This window comes from Misgurnus anguillicaudatus, chromosome 1 (assembly GCF_027580225.2).
Source record: "Misgurnus anguillicaudatus chromosome 1, ASM2758022v2, whole genome shotgun sequence".
NCBI lineage: Eukaryota > Metazoa > Chordata > Actinopteri > Cypriniformes > Cobitidae > Misgurnus > Misgurnus anguillicaudatus.
The window spans coordinates 9,356,663-9,381,123 of NC_073337.2; the positions used below are offsets into that span (position 1 = coordinate 9,356,663).

Sequence of the window (24,461 nt, forward strand, 5' to 3'; positions counted from 1 at the left end):
CAATACAGATCTGCAACAAGCTTTGTAGCTTATTACAGCAACATTGATCATGTTATTGGGTATTTCTATGACTTTGCTAATAGGTTTGGCAATACATATATTCCATTTGAGGTAACAGGAATCAAGCCAAGCTTGTGTGACAGAAATGCAGGTGCCTTTTCAGTCCCTAATAGTCAAAGCAGAACAAATGTTAATGATGTAAAAAGTGCAGCAGATCTAGATAAATTATTGTACCATGACTCGAGACCTACAGAAGGCATATGCATAAAAGATTGCAATAAGGAACCAAATGCACCCAAACCACTTGGTGATAGTCAGTTGAATAATCAAACTGTTATTGCTGCTGTCTCACTGAACACTGAAAGAAAACAACTCAAGGTGATGGATGTTAAAGCAACAGCAACTGGTAAACCCACAGCTGCTAACACAACTTGTAATTCTAGTCAATGCAGTGCCACAAGCACTACACCCAAGAGCAAACATAAGCTAAGTAAGTGTACTGATGGTAACAGTAAACAAGAGCTATATGTAAGCAAATTGGATAAAGAAAAATTGCCTGATAAGAAAAATACACAAGAAAATGTTGATTTGACAGATGTCCTGTTAAATGAGAATGTACTCACAGATGACATCATTATTGGGAATACTATAAATAATGAGTTCAGTTTTAAGCCGTTAACATCTGCAAATCAAGATGCTTTGTGTGCACGCTTACATTTGACTAATGAAAACCACAGTGTACAAGGTACAAATATAAGTTCTTTAGGAGAACCATGTAAAACAAAGAGCATCAAAGGAGACGGCAACTGCTTTTATCGATGTGTAGCACATGCAGTATGTGGCAATGAAGAGAAACACCTGAAAATCAGACGTGAAGTTGTGAAACACCTTAACGCTAACAGTTCTAAATTTATAAGGTATTTAAGAGAAGAGTACAGATCAGTTAAAGATTATTTGACACAACGTAAAATGTATTATTCTGGATCGTGGGCCACAGAAATAGACATTTTTTGTACGGCCGATTTGCTGAAAACAAATATTTTTACTTTCAATGATGACAGATGGAATGTACATGCACCAACTGATCAGGTATTTACAGATAATGCTATATATCTGAAGCACTGTAATGAAAATCACTTTGAAATTGTCACATGTGTTACACATAAACATCAAAGAAATGTTTGTGCAGGAGCATGCAAAGCTGTATGCGGTAATGAAAGCATTACACAGTGTTTACGAAAAAGGAAGTTAAATGACACAGCAGACAAGCTCAAATGTAAAAGACAGCGTGAGAGATACCACAGTGATAATGATTTCAGACAAAGAAAAAAACTTAGTATGAAATCTAAATACTATGATGACACAGAATACAGACATAAAAAGATAGAATTGTCCAAAAGGAAATCTAGTGAAGACATTGGATACAGACAGAAAAAAAATAAAATGTCCAAAACTAAATATTGTGCTAATATTGAATACAGACTGAAAAAGACTGAAATGTCTAAAAATAAGTATTGTCATGATACTGAATATAAGGAGAGAAAACTTCAACTTCTTCAAAGTAAATATAAGACTAATATTAACATTCAGGACTCAAAACGCAAAAAATCTAAGGACAAATATTCCACAGATGTTGATTTTCAAGCATGTGTTAGGCAATATTCTCATATCAAATACAAAACCAACAAAGTCTTTAAATCTAACTTATGTGACTATTCTAAGCATAAATATAGCACAAATCCCACTTTTAAAGCCAGTGTTCGTGAATATTCTAAGGATAAATATAGCACAAATCCCATTTTTAAAGCCAGTGTTCGTGAATATTCTAAGGATAAATATAGCACAAATCCCACTTTTAAAGCTAGTGTTTGTGAATATTCTAAACATAAATATTGCACAAATCCCACTTTTAATGCCAGTGTTCGTGAATATTCTAAGGATAAATATCATAATGATGCAAACTTTCGCATGAGTAAAATACAGAAAGGATGTGAAATTTATGCAAAACAAAGAGAAAGACAAAAAAACATTGATGCTACTATTAGTCGGTTTCATCAAGAGGTCAACAGTGGTCCAGAATGCGTTTGTTGTGTATGTCATCGTTTATTGTTTAGAAAACAAGTTATTGAGTGTAAATCTGATTGCTATGAACAAAAAGGACAGCACATAGCTGATTTAAGTAAAAGATGCATCACACTGAAGTATTTACATGTATGTGACACTGAATGTGAGCGCAGTTGTAATTTATCTGGTCATTTAGCCTGTAATTTGTGGATATGTTATACATGCCATCGAAAAATCCTTAGAGGACAACTACCTGAAGAGAGTGTTGCCAACAATATGCATTTGGAGGACATTCCTAAAGAATTAAAATGTCTAAACTCATTGGAACAACATCTAATAGCACTCAATATTCCTTTTCTTAAATTGCTATGTCTTCCCAGAGGTGGGCAGAGGGCTTGCCATGGACCTGTTGTCTGTATTCCGGTTAATACTACAAACATGACCAACATACTTCCACGAAATGAATGTGATGATCATATGATAAAAATCAAACTGAAACGAAAATTGACATATAAAGGCCATTATGAATATAAATATGTCCACACCGATCATGTCAGAAATGCTTTAGTATATTTGGTGAAAAACAATATGTGGTATAAAGATGTGGAGTTTAATGAGCAGTGGATCAACAACTTGAATGAACCTGACGAGGCTGATGGTAATGAAATGCAGGAAGATAATGTTTCTGATAACAGTGACGATGAGAAGGTAGCTGATGATGAAACACAGGAAGATCTTACATATATCAAGGAGCAAAATGGACTTTTGTCAGACACATCACTACAGCCTGTTGACATTGGTTCAGAAATAATTGATCAACATTTTCATGATGTACTAAATGTAGCACCAGGTGAAGGTAACAGTCCTGTCAGGTTGTTATCAGATGAAACCAATGAGGCTAAGTGCTTCCCTTTCCTCTATCCGACTGGTGGTCCAACATTTCACGATGACAGACCAGAAAAAATCACATTGTCAAGATACCTGAATGCACGAATATTAAATGCTGATGGACGTTTTGCTCAAAATTCAGACTTCATTTTTTATGCACAGTATATATCAGAAGTTGAACAAATTCTGTCTAATGTCTCAATTGCATTACGAAAAGGTTTTGAGAAAGGTAGTTTATCAGAGGTGACACCAGATATGCTGACAAATCCTGATTCCTTGCAAAAAATACTTAAGTTTGATGAAGGATATAAGTTTTTGAGACCAGTCAGAGGGACCCCTCCCTATTGGATGTCTACACAGAAAGATCTCTTTGCTTTAATTAGACAACTTGGCATACCAACATTCTTTGCATCTTTTAGTTCTGCTGATATGAGATGGCCTGAAATGTTGAACACCATTATTAAACAAGAGGGCAAACAAATCAATTTAGATCAACTTGCCTGGGCTGAGAAATGTGAACTTATACGAAAAAATCCTGTCACTGCAGCAAGAATGTTTGATCACAGATGGCATTGTTTTTTGAAACATGTCATTATGTCACCAGCTGAACCTATTGGTAAAATAAAAGACTATTTTTATCGTGTTGAATTCCAGCAACGTGGTTCTCCTCACGTTCACTGTCTGTTTTGGGTAGAAAATGCTCCAAAGCTTAATGATGATGATGAAGCTAATGATCCTGTGGTTGCTGATTTCATTGACACATTTATCACCTGTGAGACACCGCCAGAACAAGACATAGAACTCTTTGAAACAGTAAACAGTGTGCAGAAGCACAGTACAAGACATTCAAAAACATGTCGCAAGAAAAATACAGTATGTCGTTTTAATTTTCCAAGACCTCCATCTAGCCGTACCTTTATTACAAGAGCATCTAATGCAGACGAGTTTAAAGGGAAAAATGAAGATGACACAGCAAATGCAATTTTACAAAAAATCAAAAATGCTTTAAACTCTGATGTGATTTTTGATTCAACTGATGATTTATTCTCTTCTGTGGGTATTTGTCAGGCTGTCTTTGAAAAAGCATACAACAAATGTTCTAAAAAAAAATCCATTGTCTTGAAACGAAATCCAAAAGATATTTGGGTAAACCAGTATAACAGAGATTTACTGCGTGCTTGGCAAGGAAATATGGATATTCAGTATGTCACAGATGCCTTTTCTGTAGTAGTTTATATACTAAGCTACATCACAAAAGCAGAACAAGAAATGGGACTTTTGCTTCAACGTACGCAAAATGAAGCTATGAATGGAAATCTTGAAGCTAAGGCATCTTTAAAGCAATTGGGAAGTGTGTATTTGCACAGCCGCGAAATTTCCTCGCAAGAAGCTGTGTACAGACTGACAGGCATGCATTTAAAGGAATGCTCACGTAAAGTACAATTCATTCCAATAGGACCAAATCCTGTAAAGATGAGTTTGCCTTTGCATGTGCTTAAGAATAAAGTGGAGAAAGAACAGTCTGATGATGAAAGCAGTTTTTGGATGACAAGTTTTGTTGATAGGTACAAGAACAGACCACAGAAACAACCACTACTTAATCTTTGTCTTGCCAGTTTTTGTTCTGAGTACAGAGTTTTGACAAAATCAGAAGTTTTGTCACAAAAACAAAATGCAGAAACTGAAGTTATTAAACTTGATAATAACTGTGGTTATGTGAAACGAAGAACACGAACCGAGCCAGCTGTTGTCAGATATCCGAGATTTTCGCCCACAAAAGATCCAGAAAAATACTATCATTCACTATTGCAGCTTTTTCTACCACATTATGATGACTGTCACTTGAAGCCAAGCAACTATGAGACATATGAGGAGTACTACAACAGTGGTGTCATAAAAACTAATTCTGGAATGAAAAATGTGAAATTAATTGTTGATTGCAACAGAGAATTGTTTGAAAAGGACTCTGATAAATTAGAGCGAGCTAAACAGCTTTTGGAGCAGGATATAGATTTAGAGGATGCTTGGGCTGCAATATGTCCTGAAACTGAAAGAGAACGTCACGAATGTATGGAACTGATGCAGAATAAAGTATTGCCTGATGAAGATAACACTCAAAACCTTATTCCAGATCTTACAGGAAACCAACAAACTATTTCTACTGTAGAAACAAACCATACCACACTGCCTAGAAATGAAGCGTTACATTTACTGCGATCATTAAATGAGGAACAATCTGACATATTCTATAAAGTCCGTCAGTGGTGTTTACAAAAAGTACTTGGACAAAACCCTGAACCTATCAGACTGTTTATCACTGGTGGAGCAGGCACAGGAAAAAGTCATTTAATTAAGGCAATACACTATGAATCTTGCAGACTGTTATCTCAGCTGTCTGAAAATCCTGATGATGTTACTGTGCTTTTGACAGCTTCGACAGGAGTAGCAGCCTTTAATGTTGGTGCTTCAACTATTCATAATACATTTTCAATTGGTGCAAATGTCAGATTGCCATATCAACCGCTTAGTGATGACAAAATAAATTCTTTACGTATCAAAATGGGTAACCTGCAAATTTTGATTATTGATGAAGTCTCTATGGTTGACCATCGTCTGTTGTCATACATTCATGGAAGGCTGCGACAAATAAAACAAACTGGTGATTACTCTTTATTTGGAAAAGTTAGCATTATTGCTGTGGGTGATTTCTATCAGTTACCACCTGTGAAAGGAACTGCTCTTTATGCTGATTCAAAAGGAGTCAACCTATGGGAAAGCAACTTTGAGCTTGCTGAATTAACTAAAGTTGTTAGACAACAAGATGCATCTTTTGCTGGAATGTTAAATCGCCTGAGAGTGCATAAGAAAAGTGAAGATCTTACCACTACTGATATTGCTGTGTTGAAAAAATGTGAAACCGGGGAGAGATGTAATGACCTTCACATATTTGCTACAAATAGCGAGGTTGATAAATACAACATTGAAAGACTACATGAGTGTTGTCCAGATGCAATTAGTATAAATGCTCAGGATTATATCAGAAACTCAAAAACTGGAAGAATGGAACGTAAAGTTGGATATCACTCTACAGTTTTCAACTCATGTCTATCTAAATGCATTTCCCTGGGTGTTGGTGCAAGGGTTATGTTAAAGAAAAATATTGATGTTGCTGACGGTCTTGTCAATGGAGCTTTTGGTACAGTTGTCCACATAAGTGAAAGTCAGAAAAAAGGTGAAGATAATGACGATTTCCCATCAGCTATTCATGTGGAGTTTGATAATCCAATTGTTGGGAAAATTCAAAGATGCAAAAAACGTTACATGCCTTTTCCAAATTCAACTGTTATTGAAGTACAAGAAGACCAGGTCACAAATGCTGGTGGCATAAGACGGCAATTTCCACTCAGATTAGCATGGGCTTGTACAGTTCACAAAGTACAAGGACTCACGGTAGATAAAGCTGTCGTTTCACTTAATAAAATCTTTACAGCAGGACAAGCATATGTTGCTTTAAGCCGTGTAAGGTCTCTTAGTGGATTAATCATTGAGGACTTTAAAGAATCTGTCATATTTTGTAATGAAAAAATTGAGCTGTCGTTGAAAGATATGACAAAAATAAATTTGGATAAGTACAGTTTTAGTAAATCCTTTGGTATGTTTAGAATAGCACTGCTTAATGTGCAAAGTCTAAAAGCTCACTTTCAAGATGTCCTGTCACATACAGTTCTGATGAACGCTGATTGTATTTGTTTGACAGAAACATGGCTAAATGTTAATGACCAAGAACCACAGATACCAGGATATGTGTTCTCACACAACCCAAGATCTAAGTGTTATGACAACAGCACTGCACTTTATACTGAATTAAAACATCAGAGAGGAGGTGGTGTTGGATTGTATTGTTCTGAGAACATTGAGTGTAATTTGTTTATTCCTGAGTGCTCCAACTTAGAATGCCTATACTTTGTAATTCCATGTGTCAGTTTGACTGCTGCAGTTTTGTATAGACCTAATTCTTATAATCCTGATTTGTTTCGACAGCAGTTATTACTTGTTATTGATGAAATGGAGAAGCATCCAGGACAGAAAATAATCATGGGAGACTTTAATGAAGATGTTTTTACTTCATCCACAATTGTAAAATTAATGCAACAACATGGATACAGTCAACAGGTACAAACTCCAACTACAGAAAAGGGTACATTAATAGACCATGTGTACACAAAAGACATTAAATGTATACATGTTGAGGTTGCACAAACCTACTACAGCTTCCATCAGGCTATACTTATGTCACTGTTGTAATAGTACATATAAATACTCCGCTGGCCATTGGGGGTGGGAGGTTAGGGAGGAAACAATCACAGCGGCTCCCTGGGTAAGGGCATGTAAGGGTAGGGGACACTGGGTGGGAGGTGACAGGGGTTGGTGTATGACAGTTATACTGTTTGTTTCAGCAGTCCTTTGCTTGTTTTATTTATTTATTTATTTACTTTTATTTGTGTTTTTCTTTGTAATCTGCTGCGTTTTGCAAGTTTTAGTTCTTATCACAACCACACCTATTTTCTACATTTATTGCATTTTAAGCACAGTTCAAGATTTTTTTTTCTTTTGTTTTATACAAGCCAAACATCATCTTGTTTATTTACTTTTATTTGTGTTTTTCTCTGTAATCTGCTGCGTTTTGCAAGTTTTAGTACTTATTACAACCACACCTATTTTCTACATTTATTGCATTTTAAGCACAGTTCAAGAATTTTTTTTTGTTTTATACAAGCCAAACATCATCTTGACTTTATGTACAAATATGCTTCTTAACCACTGTTAAACAATTACATGTGACTCTTTGACGTCTAACAAAAATGAACAGTAATATTTCAGCCAATATTTCAAAGCCACACATGACTAAATGACTGAGATAACTACTGTTGGTGATCGAAGAATCGTGCATTGAAACTTAAGGTTAGTATTATTCTTCATATTTTTTTATGATTCACATGCTCATCATTAATTTTTTTACAGATTAATCATTACTTACTTTTTATGTTTTAGAATGTATATGCAAAAACCACAGCTCAACCTTTACCTTGTGGTTGAAAAAAATCGAATTCTTATCTTAAAGTTTACATGAAACAACAACATCATCTATCTTCAACTGATGTACACCAGAATACAGCAAAAAGAAGACTGTGCATCAGAAATACATTTACCATTTTACATAAAGTAAGTGCATTTTTATTCATAATTTTGTTATATAAATTTGTTTAGCCTTTATATCTTTCACTTCAAAATACATAACACCATAATAATATGTTTTCTTTTATTGTAGAAACATGTACTATGGTGAACACAACACTGCATCAAGTTCACACTTACCATTTTACAAACAGTAGGTGTATTTTTATTCATAATTTTGTTATATAAATTTATTAAGCCTTTATATCTTTCACTTCAAAATACATAACACCATAATAATATGCTTTCTTTTATTGCAAAGAGATGTACTATGGTGAACACACCACTACATCGGGATGACTTCCTTTTTAATGTCATTCACATCAACTGTCGTTACAACACAACGGATCTACCAATCAACATTTATTCATCTTCAACAGTACTTATCTCAGTCATTTATTCATGTGTGGTGATGGAATAAGCATGTACATTAACACTTAAGGTTAGTATTTTTTATTCAGTTTTTTTGTTATTAATTATATACGTGTTTTCTCAATCTTTTTAATTACTACATAATCTTTTTATACTTTTTATGTTTTAGAATGTATATGATGACACCACAGCTGAACATTCATCTTATGGTTGACTACAGTCAATTTTCACATGTTCTTGTTTAAATTAAACAATCACATCTCATCATTATTTTCATCGGATGTCCACCACACCAAAATACAACAAAAAGAACACTGGACATCAGTTATAAAATTACCATGCTACATGGAGTAAGTGCATTTTATTCATAATTTTTTATGTACAATTATTTTTCTCTTCATCAAAGCAAATAACAACATAACATTTTTGAACTTTTTTATTGCAGGAAGGTGTGCTATGTTGGACACAACGCTACATCAGTATGACACACAGTAGTCATCCTGGTCATCCAGGCTATTCCTTTTGAATGTCCAGAGCTGGTTACAATAAGACAGGACTACCAAGCCAAATTTATTCAACATTTTCTATCACATTATGAAGAACTATTTCTTTAGGATTACAAGAAAGACATGATATAGCATCATGCAGATATGTTGTTTATTGACACTTTATTTTTATTTTTTTATTTTGAGAATGTATATTAATTTCACAACAAATACAATGGGTGTGGTTGTGCATATCAAGCAAAGGACTGCTGTAGTTCCTAAAACTTTATAGTTTACACCAGGGATCTCAAAAGTGGGAGCCGTTAACCCCTGGAGGCCCTAAATGTTTAGCCAGAGAATCTGTTAAATAATCTGTTTTATATAATTGCATTGCATTATTAAGAAGGGCAATCTAAGAACAATGTGGGTCTTGCTATTTTTGAATTTATTAAAACATTTAAGATCATTTAAACAGTATAACTGTCAAATTAAATGTAATTTTAACTAAACAAACATCTAAATAACCTCTTAAATTTAATTACTTTAAAAAAACTATAAAATATGCTTTACTGTAAGAATATGCTTAGTAACTGTCATTTTAAGAGGTCTTTGTAAATTTGTCTACCTTATAAGGGGAACATGGGCTCAAAACATTCGAGAACCCCTTGTTTACACTTGATTAAAATTGAACCATAAACATTATATGTCCAAATATATCATATCTGTGCATCATTTCACCTCCGTAATATTAAGTAATTGTACATGACACATGAATTTATTCTGTAAACACTGTATAAATTATTAAACATTTTATTATTACAGCTTTTTTCTTCCCAGTGTTCTTCTTATCATTACTTTAAATTTATTGACTGCTTTGTATACCAGAAACTGAAGGGAACAACTATTGAAATGGCAGACAAAATAAATATTTCATGAGTAAGAAGGAAATACAGTTATTTTACATATTTTCCCACCAGTAGGTGGCTCTGAGATGACACTATGCATCTACCCTAAAATCTGACCTGTGATTATACAATTCAAGCATCTTAAGTATACACTAAATATATAGACTCATATTTATTTTAATCTTTACTACACACATTTTATATCTATTTAGATAACATGTATGCTCTAGGTCAATTTTTCATTTGATACCTTTCTTATTTAGTATTACACATTGTACTTACATTTCTATGATTTCATTGTTACACTTGACCGCTAGTGGATGATGGTTTCTAACTCAAAAATTGACCAAAAGGTGTAACAATTAAAAAAGAAGAAAAAAATCTCCTGATTTTATGACTGTCATAACACCCACCTCTTAACCACTAGGCACTGGCCGAAACAATAGATGGTGACTGATGTCATGACACTGATGACACCCACCAAATTTGGTGTAAATACGATAAAGAGATGCAGATATATAGCAGCATCAAATCTCTTGACCACTAGGGGGCAATGAAAAGTTTACAAGTGCTCTCAGAACATGTTGCTGATGAACCATACCAAGTTTCATAACAATACGCAATTGCGTTTATGAAATACTTGAACTTAAAGAAAAAATCAAGCCGAACATGGCAAAAAATGATTCATACGTGATGACTGTCATGATTTAAGATCTATGTTTGTATTAGTTTTAGAAAAAAATAGCAATTTTTGTATCTTTAGACCACTAGTTGGCACTGTGCAGAAACAATAGATGATGCCTCAGGTCAAGACTGTGATGACACATTCCAAATTGAATGTAAATATGATGAAGTGATAAAGAGATATAGCCCTAAATCACTATTCCACTAGGGGGCACTGACCAAACAGTAAATTGTGACTCGGGTCATAGTTGTGATGACACCCACCAAATTTGGTGTAAATACGATAAAGAGATGCAGAGATATAGCTTCAAATCTCTTGACCACTAGGGGGCGCCGAAAAGTTTACAAGTCCTCTCAGAACATGTTGCTGATGAACCATACCAAGTTTCATAACAATACGCAATTGCGTTTCTGAAATACTTGAACTTCAAGAAAAAATTCAAAATGGCCGACACACAAAATGGACGACCAAAAACCATTTGGTATCGTTTGACTCGGCATGCCTCACGAAATCTAACAAGACCAGTCTCATAATTTTACATTCAAATTTGCAGTAGTTATAAGCAAAAATAGACATTTTTTATATCTCGTGACCAGTAGGGGGCAGTGTGACGAAATAGTGCATGCACCCTCAGGTCATCACTGTTATGACATATACCAAGTCTCATATTAATACGCAAAAGTTTTGCGAAGATACAGCCTCAAACACATTTTGGCGTGCTCGCCCTCGCATTCTTTGATGCGTTATACGACAACGGATAGGTCTACCGTAAAGCTTTTGATAACTTTTTGTCTGGAGTGTCTCTAGATGATGCATACCAAAAATCAAGCCAATCACACGAGCGCTCTAGGAGGAGTTTGAAAAAGTAGGTGTTCAATATAATTCAAAATGGCCGACAGGAAGTAGGTTTGACTCAGACATATTTGATACCGTCGGACTCAGCATGAGCCAAGGAATCAATAGAGTGAAGTCTTATGTCATAGTGGCAATTTAATCAAATTATATAAAGATTAAAAAATTTTTTTTTACATATCTTGACCACTAGGTGGTGCCGTCCTAAAGATTTATAGGTGCGCTCAGAACATGTCACTGATGAACCATGCCAAATTTTGTAGCGATACGCCATTCTGTTTGTGAAATACTGAACTTAATGAGAAAATTCAAAATGGCCGACACCCAAAATGGCCGACCGAAAACCGTTTGGTATCGTTTGACTCGGCATGCCTCAAGGAATCTAACAAGACCACCTTCATGATTTTAGACTCAAGTTTGAAGTAGTTATAAGCGAAAATAGGCATTTTTCGAATCTCGTGACCACTAGGTGGCGCTGTGACGAAACGTTGCAGGCACCCTCAGGTCATGACTGTTATGACATATACCAAGTTTCTTATCGATACAATAAAGTTTTGCGAAGATAAGGCCTCACGTCCGTTTTGGCGTGCTCGCCGCCATATATGTTGTCAATTTATGTGAGAACGAATTGTTCTATCAAAAAGCTTTTGATAACTTTTTGTCTTGGGTGTCTCTAGATGCTACATACCAAAGGACATGCAAATCGGACAAACGGTCTAGGAGGAGTTCGAAAAAGTAGGTTTTACGAAAAATTCAAAATGGCGGAAAGATGTGCATGACACAAATGACATCAATGTGTGCAATTGAATCATCATGAGCCAAGGATTCAGAGGAAACAAGAATTTCGTTTCTAGGACTCACGGGTCAGAAGTTATGAGCATGAACATAAGTGGACTTTTGGACTGTTGGTGGCGCTAGAGAGTTTGAGTTAGACACACCAATGTTGCTATAGTAACTTCTAAGACCGTCCTCTACATGTGTGCCAAATTTCATAACTTTCCTATGTACGGTTCTATGGGCTGCCATTGACTTCAATGGCGGAAGAACAAGAAGAAGAATAATATATAATAATAATAATAATAATAATAATAATAAGAAAACTAACAATAACAATAGGGTTCTACGCCCCTTCGGGGCTTGACCCCTAATAAGAAAACTAACAATAACAATAGGGTTCTACGCCCCTTCGGGGCTTGACCCCTAAATATAGCTGCAAGCAGCAATGCCGGGGTCAAGCCAAAAAGGGCACAGAAGAAAGTAAAGTTGAATTGGATAAGCAGATTGAAGAACCTAGATAAACCTAATAATTTTAGATAAAAAAACAAAAAAGTTATAAACAAAAATAATTTAAGTTCTTGTCTACTGCAATCGTTCTTCTGTTATTGACAATCATGGAACATTAGAGCACTGAAGGACATGTGAGTGGTGTTTGCAGTGGCAAAACATGGGTCACATCATGTTACAACAAGTTTAATAACTCAAAAGAGACCATCCCCGTGTCTCTACGATGTTTTGATGCTGAGATATAGCTTTTGCAAAAACGGTCGATAAGGTATTCTCAATGGTTGCTAGGGAGTAACTTGGCAACCACCAGTGATTATAGTCAAAGCCATGAAAGGAATAATCCATGATGACTCATGGTTTTAGATGTGTTGTTGCAGTAGTTTTAGGCAAAAATACTATATTCTATCTCAAAACCAGTAGGTGGCGCAATGAAAAAATTGTGCATGCAACATCAGGTCATGATTGTGTTACATCTAGCTAGTTTTATGACAATACACTTTAGTTTAGTTAAGAAACAGTTGTATGACCATAAGGCTGGCTTGTTATCAAAGGTTTTGTTCAATTATAAGGCCATCTAGTGGTGCAAGCACACAATTTTTTTTGTGTTGCCTCAGAATGTGCTCATGCATCAGCATAGCAAATCTGGTGAAAAAATATATTTTCGTTACGAAGTTACAACCATTTATGTGTAAAAAACACAAAATTTGAATGTAATTTTTCGTTTTTTGCAATTTTCGGCAATTTCTGATGAAAATTTTAATATAACGCCAATAGAACTTTTTGTTCAGAAGGTAAGGTCAGTTTCTTCCTATGGTGTTTTCGAGACGATCGGAATAACGCTCGCGGAGATATTCACGCGTGTTTTTTAAGCGCTATTTTGCTGCCCAGGGTTAACCGTAAGGCGAAATCTGGCATGTTTGGTATCGTTGGACTCGGCAACTATTCAGAACTCCAAAGAAACAAGTCCTGTGAAAATACGTCAATCGGAGCCAAAGTTATAGGTGTATAAAACATTTCTCTGGCCACTAGGTGGCGCTGCAACGAAACTGTGCATGCACCCTCGGTTCCTGACTGGCATCAGAAGTACCAAGTGTCGTGTCAATAGGCCTAAGTTTGACGAAGATACAGCCTAAAATCAGTTTTTTTGCGCTCTACGTAAAATTTGTTAAGGCGGTATACGACAACGGATTGCTGTATCGAAATTCTTTTGATAACTTTTTGCCATGAGTGTCTCAAGATGATACATACCAATTTTCGTGGCAATCGGAAAAAAGCCCTAGGACGAGTTCGAAAAAGTAGGTTTTACGAATAATTCAAAATGGCGGAACAATTTTTATGACGGAAAATAACGACATAGGGTCCAATCGAATCGTCTTGAGCCAAGGAATCAGAGGAAGTAAGAATTTTGTTTCTAGGGCTTACGGATCAGAAGTTATAAGCAAAAACATAAGTGCAACTTTGGACTGTTGGTGGCGCTAGTGGGTTAGACATAGAGACTCCAAATTTGCTGTGGGGACACATTGGACTGTCCTTTATCAGTGTGCCAAATTTCATAACTTTCCTACGTACGGTTCTATGGGCTGCCATAGACCGCAATGGCGGAAGAAGAATAACTAATAATAAATATAGCTGCAAGCAGCGATACCGGGGTCAAGCCAAACATGGCAAAAATAATTCATACGTGATGACTGTCATGATTTAAGATCTAAGTTTGCATTAGTTTTAGGAAAAAATAGCAATTTTTTGTATCTTGTGACCACTAGGAGGCAATGTGCCGAAACAAGAGATGGTGCCTCAGGTCATGACTGTGATGACACATACCAAATTTAGTGTAAATACGATAAAGCGATACGGAGATATAGCCTAAAATGACTTGACCACTAGGGGGCACTGACCAAAACAATAGATGGTGACTCAGGTCATGATTGTGATGACACCCACCAAATTTGGTGTAAATGCGATAAAGAGATGCAGAGATATAGCTTCAAATCTCTTGACCACTAGGGGGCGCCGAAAAGTTTACAAGCCCTCTCAGAACATGTTGCTGATGAACCATACCAAGTTTCATAACAATACGCAATTGCGTTTTTGAAATACTTGAACTTAAAGAAAATATTCAAAATGGCCGAAACACAAAATGGCCGACTGAAAACCATTTGGTATCGTTTGACTCGGCATGCCTCACATAATCTAACAAGACTAATCTCATAATTTTACATTCAATTTTAAAGTAGTTATAAGCAAAAATAGAAATTTTTTATATCTCATGACCAGTAGGGGGCAGTGTGACGAAACGGTGCATGCACCCTAAGGTCATCACTGTTATGACATATACCAAGTCTCATATCAATACGCAAAAGTTTTGTGAAGATACAGTCTCAAACACATTTTGGCGTGCTCGCCCTCGCATTCTTTGATGCGTTATACGACAACGGATAGGTCTACCGAAAAGCTTTTGATAACTTTTTGTCTGGAGTGTCTCTAGATGATGCATACCAAAAATCAAGCCAATCACACGAGCGCTCTAGGAGGAGTTCGAAAAAGTAGGTGTTCTATATAATTCAAAATGGCCGACAGGAAGTAGGTTTGACTCAGACATATTTGGTACAGTCGGACTCGGCACGTGCCAAGGAATCAAAGGATTGAAGTCTCATTTCAGTGTGGCAAATGAATCAAATGCTATAAATATTTTAAACAATTTATTTACATATCCTGACCACTAGGTGGCGCTGTCCTAAAGATTTATAGGTGCGCTCAGAACATGTCACAGATGAACCATGTCAAATTTCATAGCGATACGCCATTCTGTTTGTGAAATACTGAACTTAATGAGAAAATTCAAAATGGCCGACACCCAAAATGGCCGACCGAAAACTGTTTGGTATCGTTTGACTCGGCATGCCTCAAGGAATCTAACAAGACTACCTTCATGATTTTAGACTCAAGTTTGAAGTAGTTATAAGCAAAAATAGGCATTTTTCGAATCTCGTGACCACTAGGTGGCGCTGTGACGAAACGTTGCAGGCACCCTCAGGTCATGACTGTAATGACATATACCAAGTTTCGTGTCGATACACCAAAGTGTTGCGAAGATACGGCCTCACGTCCGTTTTGGCGTGCTCGCCGCCGTATATGTTGTCACGGTATACGAGAACGCATTGGTTTATCAAAAAGCTTTTGATAACTTTTTGTCAGGGGTGTCTATAGATGCTAGATACCAAAGGACATGCAAATCGGACAAACACTCTAGGAGGAGTTCGAAAAAGTAGGTTTTACGGAAAATTCAAAATGGCGGAAAGATGTGCATGACACAAATGACATCAACATGTGCAATTGAATCATCATGAGCCAAGGATTCAGAGGGAACAAGAATTTAGTTTCTAGGACTCACGGGTCAGAAGTTATGAGCATGAACATAAGTGGATGTTTGGACTGTTGGTGGCGCTAGAGGGTTTGAGTCAGACACACCAAAGTTGCTATAGTAACTTCTGAGACTGTCCTCTACATGTGTGCCAAATTTCATAACTTTCCTACGTACGGTTCTATGGGCTGCCATTGACTTTTGGGTGGAAGAACGAGGAACAAGAATAACAATAATAATAATAATAATAAGAAAACTAACAATAACAATAGGGTTCTACGCCCCTTCGGGGCTTGACCCCTAAATATAGCTGCAAGCAGCGATACCGGGGTCAAGCCAAACATGGCAAAAAATGATTCATACCTGATGACTGTCATGATTTAAGATCTAAGTTTGCATCAGTTTTACGAAAAAAATAGCTATTTTTTTGTAACTTGAGACCACTAGGTGGCACTGTGCCGAATCAATAGATGGTGCCTCAGGCCATGATTGTGATGACACATACCAAATTTAGTGTAAATACAATAAAGCGATACGGAGATATAGCCTTAAATGACTTGACCACTAGGGGGCACTGACCAAACAATAAATTGTGACTCAGGTCTCGATTGTGATGACACCCACCAAATTTGGTGTAAATACGATAAAGAGATGCAGAGATATAGCTTCAAATCTCTTGACCACTAGGGGGCACCGGAAAGTTTACAAGTCCTCCCAGAACATGTTGCTGATGAACCATACCAAGTTTCATAACAATATGCAATTGCGTTTCTGAAATACTTGAACTTAAAAAAAATTCAAAATGGCCGACACACAAAATGGCCGACCAAAAACCATTTGGTATCGTTTGACTCAACATGCCTCACGAAATCTAACAAGACCAGTCTCATAATTTTACATTCAAATTTGCAGTAGTTATAAGCAAAAATAGACATTTTTTATATCTCGTGACCAGTAGGGGGCAGTGTGACGAAATGGTGCATGCACCCTCAGGTCATCACTGTTATGACATATACCAAGTCTCATATTAATACGCAAAAGTTTTGCGAAGATACAGGCTCAAACACATTTTGGCGTGCTCGCCCTCGCATTCTTTGATGCGTTATACGACAACGGATAGGTCTACCGAAAAGGTTTTGATAACTTTTTGTCTGGAGCGTCTCTAGATGATGCCTACCAAAAATCAAGCCAATCAAACGAGCGCTCTAGGAGGAGTTCGAAAAAGTAGGTGTTCAATATAATTCAAAATGGCCGACAGTAAGTAGGTTTGACTCAGACATATTTGGTACAGTCGGACTCAGCACGAGCCAAGGAATCAATAAAGTGAAGTCTCATGTCAGTGCGGCAATTTAATCAAATGAAATTTTAAACAATTTCTTTACATATCCTGACCACTAGGTGGCGCCGCTTAAAGATTTATATGTGCGCTCAGAACATGTCTCTGATGAACCATGCCAAATTTCGTAGCGATACGCCATTCTGTTTGTGAAATACTGAACTTAATGGGAAAATTCAAAATGGCCGACACCCAAAATGGCCGACCGAAAACCGTTTGATATCGTTTGACTCGGCATGCCTCAAGGAATCTAACAAGACCAACTTCATGATTTTAGACTCAAGTTTGAAGTAGTTATAAGCGAAAATAGTCATTTTTCGAATCTTGTGACCACTAGGTGGCGCTGTGACGAAACGTTGCAGGCACCCTCAGGTCATGACTGTAATGACATATACCAAGTTTCGTGTCGATACAATAAAGTTTTGCGAAGATATGGCCTCACGTCCGTTTTGGCGTGCTCGCCGCCATATATGTTGTCAATTTATACAAGAACGCATTGGTCTATCAAAAAGCTTTTGATAACTTTTTGTCTGGGGTGTCTCTAGATGCTATATACCAAAGGACATGCAAATCGGACGGACGCTCTAGGAGGAGTTCGAAAAAGTAGGTTTTACGGAAAAATCAAAATGGCGGAAAGATTTGCATGACACAAATGACATCAACGTATGCAATTGAATCATCATGAGCCAAGGATTCAGAAGAAACAGGAATTTAGTTTCTAGGACTCACGGGTCAGAAGTTATGAGCATGAACATAAGTGGATTTTTGGACTGTTGGTGGCGCTAGAGGGTTTGAGTCAGACACACCAATGTTGCTATAGTAACTTCTAAGACCGTCCTCTACATGTGTGCCAAATTTCATAACTTTCCTATGTACGGTTCTATGGGCTGCCATTGACTTTATTGGCGGAAGAACAAGAAGAAGAATAATATATAATAATAATAATAATAAATATAGCTGCAAGCAGCGATACCGGGGTCAAGCCAAACATGGCAAAAAATGATTCATACGTGATGACTGTCATGATTTAAGATCTAAGTTTGCATTAGTTTTATGAAAAAAAGGAAATTTTTTCGTATCTTGAGACCACTAGGTGGTGCTGTGCCGAAAGAATAGATGGTGCCTCAGGTCATGACTGTGATGACACATACCAAATTTAGTGTAAATACAATTAAGCGATACGGAGATATAGCCTTAAATGACTTGACCACTAGGGGGCACTGACCAAAAAATAAATTGTGACTCAGGTCTTGATTGTGATGACACCCACCAAATTTGGTGTAAATACAATAAAGAGATGCAGAGATATAGCCTTAAATGACTTGACCACTAGGGGGCACTGACCAAAAAATAAATTGTGACTCAGGTCTTGATTGTGATGACACCCACCAAATTTGGTGTAAATACAATAAAGAGATGCAGAGATATAGCCTTAAATGACTTGACCACTAGGGGGCACTGACCAAAAAATTAATTGTGACTCAGGTCTTGATTGTGATGACACCCACCAAATTTGGTGTAAATACGATAAAGAGATGCAGAGATATAGCTTCAAATCTCTTGACCACTAGGGGGCACCGAAAAGTTTACAAGTCCTCCCAGAACATGTTGCTGATGAACCATACCAAGTTTCATAACAATACGCAATTGCGTTTCTGAAATACTTGAACTTAAAGAAAAAATTCAAAATGGCCGACACACAAAATGGCCGACCAAAAACCATTTGGTATCGTTTGACTCGGCATGCCTTCCGAAATCTAACAAGACCAGTCTCATAATTTTACATTCAAGTTTGCAGTAGTTATAAGCAAAAATAGACATTTTTTATATCTCGTGACCAGTAGGGGGCAGTGTGACAAAACAGTGCATGCACCCTCAGGTCATCACTGTTATGACATATACCAAGTCTCATATTAATACGCAAAAGTTTTGCGAAGATACAGGCTCAAACACATTTTGGCGTGCTCGCCCTCGCATTCTTTGATGCGTTATACGACAACGGATAGGTCTACCAAAAAGCTTTTGATAACTTTTTGTCTGGAGTGTCTCTAGATGATGCGTACCAAAAATCAAGCCAATCACTCGAGCGCTCTAGGAGGAGTTCAAAAAAGTAGGTGTTCAATATAATTCAAAATGGCCGACAGGAAGTAGGTTTGACTCAGACATATTTGGTACAGTCGGACTCAGCATGAGCCAAGGAATCAATAGAGTGAAGTCTTATGTCAGTGTGGCAATTTAATCAAACGATATAAAGATTTTAAAAAATTTTTTACATATCCTGACCACTAGGTGGCGCCGTCCTAAAGATTTATTGGTGCGCTCAGAACATGTCACTGATGAACCATGCCAAATTTCGTAGCGATACGCCATTCTGTTTGTGAAATACTGAACTTAATGAGAAAATTCAAAATGGCCGACACCCAAAATGGCCGACCGAAAACCGTTTGGTATCGTTTGACTCGGCATGCCTCAAGAAATCTAACAAGACCACCTTCATGATTTTAGACTCAAGTTTGAAGTAGTTATAAGCGAAAATAGGCATTTTTCGAATCTCGTTACCACTAGGTGGCGCTGTGACGAAACGTTGCAGGCACCCTCAGGTCATGACTGTTATGACATATACCAAGTTTCGTGTCGATACAATAAAGTTTTGCGAAGATACGGCCTCACGTCAGTTTTGGCGTGCTCGCCGCCATATATGTTGTCAATTTATAAGAGAACGGATAGGTCTACCGAAAAGCTTTTGATAACTTTTTGTCTGGGGTGCCTCTAGATGCTACATACCAAAGGACATGAAAATCGGACAAACGGTCTAGGAGGAGTTCGAAAAAGTAGGTTTTGCCGAAAATTCAAAATGGCGGAAAGATGTGCATGACACAAATGACATCAATGTGTGCAATTGAATCATCATGAGCAAAGGATTCAGAGGAAACAAGAATTTAGTTTCTAGGACTCACGGGTCAGAAGTTATGAGCATGAACATAAGTGGATTATTGGACTGTTGGTGGCGCTAGAGGGTTTGAGTCAGACACACCAATGTTGCTATAGTAACTTCTAAGACCGTCCTCTACATGTGTGCCAAATTTCATAACTTTCCTACGTACGGTTCTATGGGCTGCCATTGACTTCAATGGCGGAAGAACAAGAAGAAGAATAATATATAATAATAATAATAATAATAAGAAAACTAACAATAACAATAGGGTTCTACGCCCCTTCGGGGCTTGACCCCTAATAAATATAGCTGCAAGCAGCGATACCGGGGTCAAGCCGAACATGGCCAAAATCGATTCATACGTGATGACTGTCATAATTTAAGATCTAAGTTTGCATTAGTTTTATGAAAAAATAGCAATTTTTTGTATCTTGAGACCACTAGGTGGCGCTTTGCCGAAACAATAGATGGTGCCTCAGGTCATGACTGTGATGACACATACCAAATTTAGTGTAAATACAATAAAGCGATACGGAGATATAGCCTTAAATGACTTGACCACTAGGGGGCACTGACCAAACAATAAATTGTGACTCGGGTCTTGATTGTGATGACACCCACCAAATATGGTGTAAATACAATAAAGCGATACGGAGATATAGCCTTAAATGACTTGACCACTAGGGGGCACTGACCAAATAATAAATTGTGACTCAGGTCTTGATTGTGATGACACCCACCAAATTTGGTGTAAATACAATAAAGAGATGCAGAGATATAGCCTTAAATGACTTGACCACTAGGGGGCACTGACCAAAAAATAAATTGTGACTTAGGTCTTGATTGTGATGACACCCACCAAATTTGGTGTAAATACAATAAAGAGATGCAGAGATATAGCCTTAAATGACTTGACCACTAGGGGGCACTGACCAAAAAATAAATTGTGACTTAGGTCTTGATTGTGATGACACCCACCAAATTTGGTGTAAATACAATAAAGAGATGCAGAGATATAGCCTTAAATAACTTGACCACTAGGGGGCACTGACCAAAAAATAAATTGTGACTCAGGTCTTGATTGTGATGACACCCACCAAATTTGGTGTAAATACGATAAAGAGATGCAGAGATATAGCTTCAAATCTCTTGACCACTAGGGGGCACCGGAAAGTTTACAAGTCCTCCCAGAACATGTTGCTGATGAACCATACCAAGTTTCATAACAATACGTAATTGCGTTTCTGAAATACTTGAACTTAAAGAAAAATTCAAAATGGCCGACACACAAAATGGCCGACCAAAAACCATTTGGTATCGTTTGACTCGGCATGCCTCACGAAATCTAACAAGACCACTATCATAATTTTACATTCAAGTTTGCAGTAGTTATAAGCAAAAATAGACATTTTTTATATCTCGTGACCAGTAGGGGGCAGTGTGACGAAATGGTGCATGCACCCTCAGGTCATCACTGTTATGACATATACCAAGTCTCATATTAATACACAAAAGTTTTGCGAAGATACAGGCTCAAACACATTTTGGCGTGCTCGCCCTCACATTCTTTGATGCGTTATAAGACAACAAATAGGTCTACCGAAAAGCTTTTGATAACTTTTTGTCTAGAGTGTCTCTAGATGATGCATACCAAAAATCTAGCCAATCACACGAGCGCTCTAGGAGGAGTTCGAAAAAGTAGGTGTTCAATATAATTCAAAATGGCCGACAGGAAGTAGGTTTGACTCAGACATATTTGGTACAGTCGGACTCAGCATGAGCCAAGGAATCAATAGAGTGAAGTCTTATGTCATAGTGGCAATTTAATCAAATGATATAAAGATTTTAAACAATTTATTTACATATCCTGACCACTAGGTGGCGCCGTCCTAAAGATTTATAGGTGCGCTCAGAACATGTCACTGATGAACCATGCCAAATTTCGTAGCGATACGCCATTCTGTTTGTGAAATACTGAACTTAATGAGAAAATTCAAAATGGCCGACACCCAAAATGGCCGACCGAAAACCGTTTGGTATCGTTTGACTCGGCATGCCTCAAGGAATCTAACAAGACCAACTTCATGATTTTAGACTCAACTTTGAAGTAGTTATTGGCGAAAATAGGCATATTTCGAATCTTGTGACCACTAGGTGGCGCTGTGACGAAACGTTGCAGGCACCCTCAGGTCATGACTGTAATGACATATACCAAGTTTCGTGTCGATACAATAAAGTTTTGCGAAGATACGGCCTCACGTCCGTTTTGGCGTGCTCGCCGCCATATATGTTGGCAATTTGTACGAGAACGCATTGGTCTATCAAAAAGCTTTTGATAACTTTTTGTCTGGGGTGCCTCTAGATGCTACATACCAAAGGACATGAAAATCGGACAAACGGTCTAGGAGGAGTTCGAAAAAGTAGGTTTTACGGAAAATTCAAAATGGCGGAAAGATGTGCATGACACTAATGACATCAACATGTGCAATTGAATCATCATGAGCAAAGGATTCAGAGGAAACAAGAATTTAGTTTCTAGGACTCACGGGTCAGAAGTTATGAGCATGAACATAAGTGGATTTTTGGACTGTTGGTGGCGCTAGAGGGTTTGAGTCAGACACACCAATGTTGCTATAGTAACTTCTGAGACTGTCCTTTACATGTGTGCCAAATTTCATAACTTTCCTATGTACGGTTCTATGGGCTGCCATTGACTTTTGGGTGGAAGAACGAGGAAGAAGAATAATAATAATAATAATAATAATAATAAGAAAACTAACAATAACAATAGGGTTCTACGCCCCTTCGGGGCTTGACCCCTAAATATAGCTGCAAGCAGCGATACCGGGGTCAAGCCAAACATGGCAAAAAATGATTCATACGTGATGACTGTCATGATTTAAGATCTAAGTTTGCATTAGTTTTATGAAAAAAATAGCAATTTTTTGTATCTTGAGACCACTAGGTGGCGTGGTGCAGAAACAATAGATGGTGCCTCAGGTCATGACTGTGATGACACATACCAAATTTAGTGTAAATATGATAAAGCAATACAGAGATATAGCCTTAAATGACTTGACCACTAGGGGGCACTAACCAAACAATAAATTGTGACTCAGGTCTTGATTGTGATGACACCCACCAAATTTGGTGTAAATACAATAAAGAGATGCAGAGATATAGCCTTAAATGACTTGACCACTAGGGGGCACTAACCAAACAATAAATTGTGACTCAGGTCTTGATTGTGATGACACCCACCAAATTTGGTGTAAATACAATAAAGAGATGCAGAGATATAGCCTTAAATGACTTGACCACTAGGGGGCACTGACCAAAAAATAAATTGTGACTCAGGTCTTGATTGTGATGACACCCACCAAATTTGGTGTAAATACGATAAAGAGATGCAGAGATATAGCTTCAAATCTCTTAACCACTAGGGGGCACCGAAAAGTTTACAAGTCCTCCCAGAACATGTTGCTGATGAACCATACCAAGTTTCATAACAATACACAGTTGCGTTTCTGAAATACTTGAACTTAAAGAAAAATTCAAAATGGCCGACACACAAAATGGCCGACCAAAAACCATTTGGTATCGTTTGACTCGGCATGCCTCACGAAATCTAACAAGACCAGTCTCATAATTTTACATTCAAATTTGCAGTAGTTATAAGCAAAAATAGACATTTTTTATATCTCGTGACCAGTAGGGGGCAGTGTGACGAAATGGTGCATGCACCCTCAGGTCATCACTGTTATGACATATACCAAGTCTCATATTAATACGCAAAAGTTTTGCGAAGATACAGGCTCAAACACATTTTGGCGTGCTCGCCCTCGCATTCTTTGATGCGTTATACGACAACGGATAGGTCTACCGAAAATCTTTTGATAACTTTTTGTCTAGAGTGTCTCTAGATGATGCATACCAAAAATCAAGCCAATCACACGAGCGCTCTAGGAGGAGTTCGAAAAAGTAGGTGTTCAATATAATTCAAAATGGCCGACAGGAAGTAGGTTTGACTCAGACATATTTGATACCGTCGGACTCAGC

General features: G+C 37.3%; 1 protein-coding gene and 2 long non-coding RNA genes across 3 annotated transcripts in view; all 3 read left to right on the forward strand.

Moving 5' to 3' along the window:
- LOC141360818 (uncharacterized) overlaps window positions 1-24,461 on the forward strand; it is a 261,227-nt gene that overhangs the window by 102,257 nt on the left and 134,509 nt on the right. The gene's annotated exons all lie outside the window — the stretch shown is intronic.
- On the forward strand, window positions 2,392-7,013 carry LOC141365578 (uncharacterized). The gene is made up of 2 exons (XM_073870061.1): window positions 2,392-6,604; window positions 6,994-7,013. The coding sequence occupies exons 1-2, from the start codon at window positions 2,503-2,505 to the stop codon at window positions 7,011-7,013; spliced, it is 4,122 nt and encodes a 1,373-aa protein (XP_073726162.1). The 5' UTR covers window positions 2,392-2,502.
- LOC141351415 (uncharacterized) lies at window positions 7,635-10,968 on the forward strand. Its single transcript, XR_012359705.1, has 3 exons — window positions 7,635-8,629; window positions 8,729-8,909; window positions 9,005-10,968. It is a non-coding gene; the product is annotated as an uncharacterized lncRNA (long non-coding RNA).